At 35.1% G+C, this 3,284-nt stretch overlaps 1 protein-coding gene across 2 annotated transcripts in view; it reads right to left on the reverse strand.

Annotated features, from left to right (window-relative positions):
* The window catches only part of LOC106471160 (chitinase domain-containing protein 1-like), a 21,875-nt gene that overhangs the window by 5,201 nt on the left and 13,390 nt on the right, over positions 1 to 3,284 (reverse strand). For both annotated transcript variants that reach the window (XM_013931748.2, XM_022399772.1), the window contains exons 7-9: positions 2,971 to 3,063; positions 1,908 to 2,006; positions 488 to 643 (exon numbers count right to left, since the gene is read on the reverse strand). In XM_013931748.2, coding sequence (XP_013787202.1) covers positions 488 to 643; positions 1,908 to 2,006; positions 2,971 to 3,063 — 348 coding nt within the window. The remainder of the gene's footprint in view (positions 1 to 487; positions 644 to 1,907; positions 2,007 to 2,970; positions 3,064 to 3,284) is intronic.

Consider the following 3,284-nt stretch of genomic DNA (forward strand, 5'->3'; position numbering starts at 1 on the left):
ACATTCATGGTATATTAGTAAAATAAAAATTGATGAACATTAATATGTTCCATGGTAAATTAGTATAATGACAAACATCTAGGGACATTTTTATGTTCACAGTAAATTAAAAATATCTAGGGACATTATTACATTCCATAGTAAATTAGCAAAATAACATCCAGGGACATTACTAAGTGCCATGACGAGCTGGTTAAAATAAGTACTGATGGTTTTATGTTTCATTTGTTAAAAAAATAAACAGAAAAAGGAGTATTTCAAATACATAAAAAAACAATTGTAGCTGACTTCAGAACATTTTTAATTTAATGAAGCCAGCAAAAATAAACTGAACTATCACTCCCGGGTAACAAAACTCACAAAGGTTAATTTAACACACACACAAAAACATAAACCTTTCAGCACAATTTACGTTTACAACAACAAATAATTATTACGACTTTAGTGGAACAACAAGCGGCAAAGTCTACGTCATTTCAAGACTTACTGACTTCCTATAATAGGCCCTCCTCCAACACTAGTATAGTCATATCCATAAAAGTTTAGACCAAGTAATATCTTCTTACGGTCAGCACTATTTTTATTGGGCACCAGATGCTCCACACACTTCTTCATCCATGGAACAGGGCTGTTGGGCCCTGGTCTAAGAAAAGTCCATTATAAGATAATTAACTAGAGTCCAGAAAATTGACTAGTTTTGACTTAATTCATGTTAAGATAATATAATTAAACTTCATAATGATGAACCATTTCTCATTTAAATGGTAATTCCCCTTAGAAATATAAAACCATCAGGTCAGTACCAAGACAAGTTCATTAAATGATCTGGTCAGTAACAAATCACTATCAATAAGTCACAAAGTCATTAAATCATCTAGTGGCAGTGGTGTAAATATACCCCCCCCCCAAAACTGCAAGGGTCCTGAAGGGCTTGGCAAACTTAAGAATTGCCAACACGGGGAGAGACATACGATTTAGTTTGAATTAATAGGCAGTCACACTACTCTGTTAAGTCAGTCGCACTACTCTGTTAAGTCAGTCACAATACTCTGTTAAGTCAGTCGCACTACTCTGTTAAGTCAGTCGCACTACTCTGTTAAGTCAGTCGCACTATTCTGTTAAGTCAGGCGCACTACTCTGTTAAGTCAGTCGCACTACTCTGTTCAGTCAGTCGCACTACTCTGTTCAGTCAGTCGCACTACTCTGTTAAGTCAGTCACAATACTCTGTTAAGTCAGTTGCACTACTCTGTTAAGTCAGGCCCACTACTCTGTTAAGTCAGGCCCACTACTCTGTTAAGTCAGTTGCACTACTCTGTTAAGTCAGGCCCACTACTCTGTTAAGTCAGTCGCACTACTCTGTTAAGTCAGTCGCACTACTCTGTTAAGTCAGTCGCACTACTCTGTTAAGTCAGTCGCACTACTCTGTTAAGTCAGTCACAATACTCTGTTAAGTCTGTGATGCTGATCAGTCTGAATTGTAATTACAGTTATCGGGAAATAAATGTAGGGGGCTCAATTAATTTTTATGCAGGGGGGGGGATCTACTGTAGTTACACCACTGTTTGTTGGATAGTAAATCAAATTCACTAAATCACCTGGTCAGTAGCAAATCACTTTCACTAAATCATCTGGACGGTATGGAATGAAAGTCATTAACTCACCTGGACAGCATCAAGTCAAATTAATTAATTATCTTTTCAGAAGCAAATGAAATTTACTAAATCATCTGATCAGTAGCAAGTAACATTCAACAAATCATTTGGTGAGTAACAAGTCAAGTTTTTTGTGACAATGTACCTACGGCACAAATTTTGTTGAGAATATTAAACATGAAAAAAAACTTCTCCAAACAATTGACTTCATTTTAGATATTTATCATGTGATAAAAAATAATTCTCCTTCTTACCTTTCAGGATTAGAATAATCATAAGTCATTAGGCTGAAGGCTGTCACAAACGGGGCTAGTCGAACAAAATCTTCGTGAGTAAACATGCCAGGTTTGTTTCTGAAATATAAATAAAAAAAACAGAGATATGACTTGTAAAATCCCTTCCTCCTAGGGTTGCCAACTGTCCTACTTAGAGATAAAATGTGCTTATGTTTTACTAGCAACTGTTGTCGAAGAATTTGTTTACTTTGGTTAGAGGCCACCCATGTGAATAAGTATGACAAGTGGCCTAAATCGTGTGACAGACTTTATGGATGTTCCCTTACAAAAAAGCTCTACTTCAAAATTCTCAGGAGTTGGCAACCCTGCTTCCTGCACTATCCTACTTTGAAAAAATCAAACTGACTGGTCTTTGGTTTGTAAATAAACAAATACAGTGATCCAGTCCACTGGATCACTTAGAATGATACAGCTGTAGAATTCTGTTTTAATATAGTGATCCAGTCTATACATAATGATACAGCTGTAGAATTCTGTTTTAATACAGTTGATCCAGTCTACTGTCCATACAGAATGATACAGCTGTAGAATTCTGTTTTAATACAGTGATCCAGTCTACTGTCCATACAGAATGATACAGCTGTATAATTCTGTTTTAATACAGTGATCCAATCTACTGTCCATACAGAAAGGTACAGCTGTAGAATTCTGTTTTAATACAGTGATCCAATCTACTGTCCATACAAAATGATACAGCTGTAGAATTCTGTTTTAATACAGTGATCCAATCTACTGTCCATACAGAATGATACAGCTGTAGAATTCTGTTTTAATACAATGATCCAGTGTACTGTCTGTACAGAATGATACAGCTGTATAATTCTGTTTTAATACAGTGATCCAATCTACTGTCTGTACATAATGATACAGCTGTATAATTCTGTTTTAATACAGTGATCCAATCTACTGTCTATATAGAATGATACAGCTGTAGAATTCTGTTTTAATAAAGTGATCCAGTTGTGTAAAAGGGTTAATTATTTAAGAACGTTTTCTGTAATCTTAACTAACCCAACCTTACCTGTGATATAGTGGTGGAGGGATAACAAGTATGAAATCCATGAAGTTATTTCTCATTGTGGTTCCAAAAAATTCCAAGAAACTTGACAGCTCTCTTCATAGAAAGAAATAATTAATTTTTAACATTTGTATTAACACTGACTTTAGTATTATCATTAAAAGTGAAATTCCTGTTAAGATGTACTTTTCCATCAACATGTGAAATTATTAATAATGGCTGGAGACGGCTTGAATGGGTAATGAAGAAAAACTTTAATATAACAGCAAATGTACAACGTTTCGACAAGGTTTTGACCTGATGATGACAAAACCTTG

This window comes from Limulus polyphemus, unplaced genomic scaffold, assembly GCF_000517525.1.
Source record: "Limulus polyphemus unplaced genomic scaffold, Limulus_polyphemus-2.1.2 Scaffold4446, whole genome shotgun sequence".
Lineage (NCBI taxonomy): Eukaryota > Metazoa > Arthropoda > Merostomata > Xiphosura > Limulidae > Limulus > Limulus polyphemus.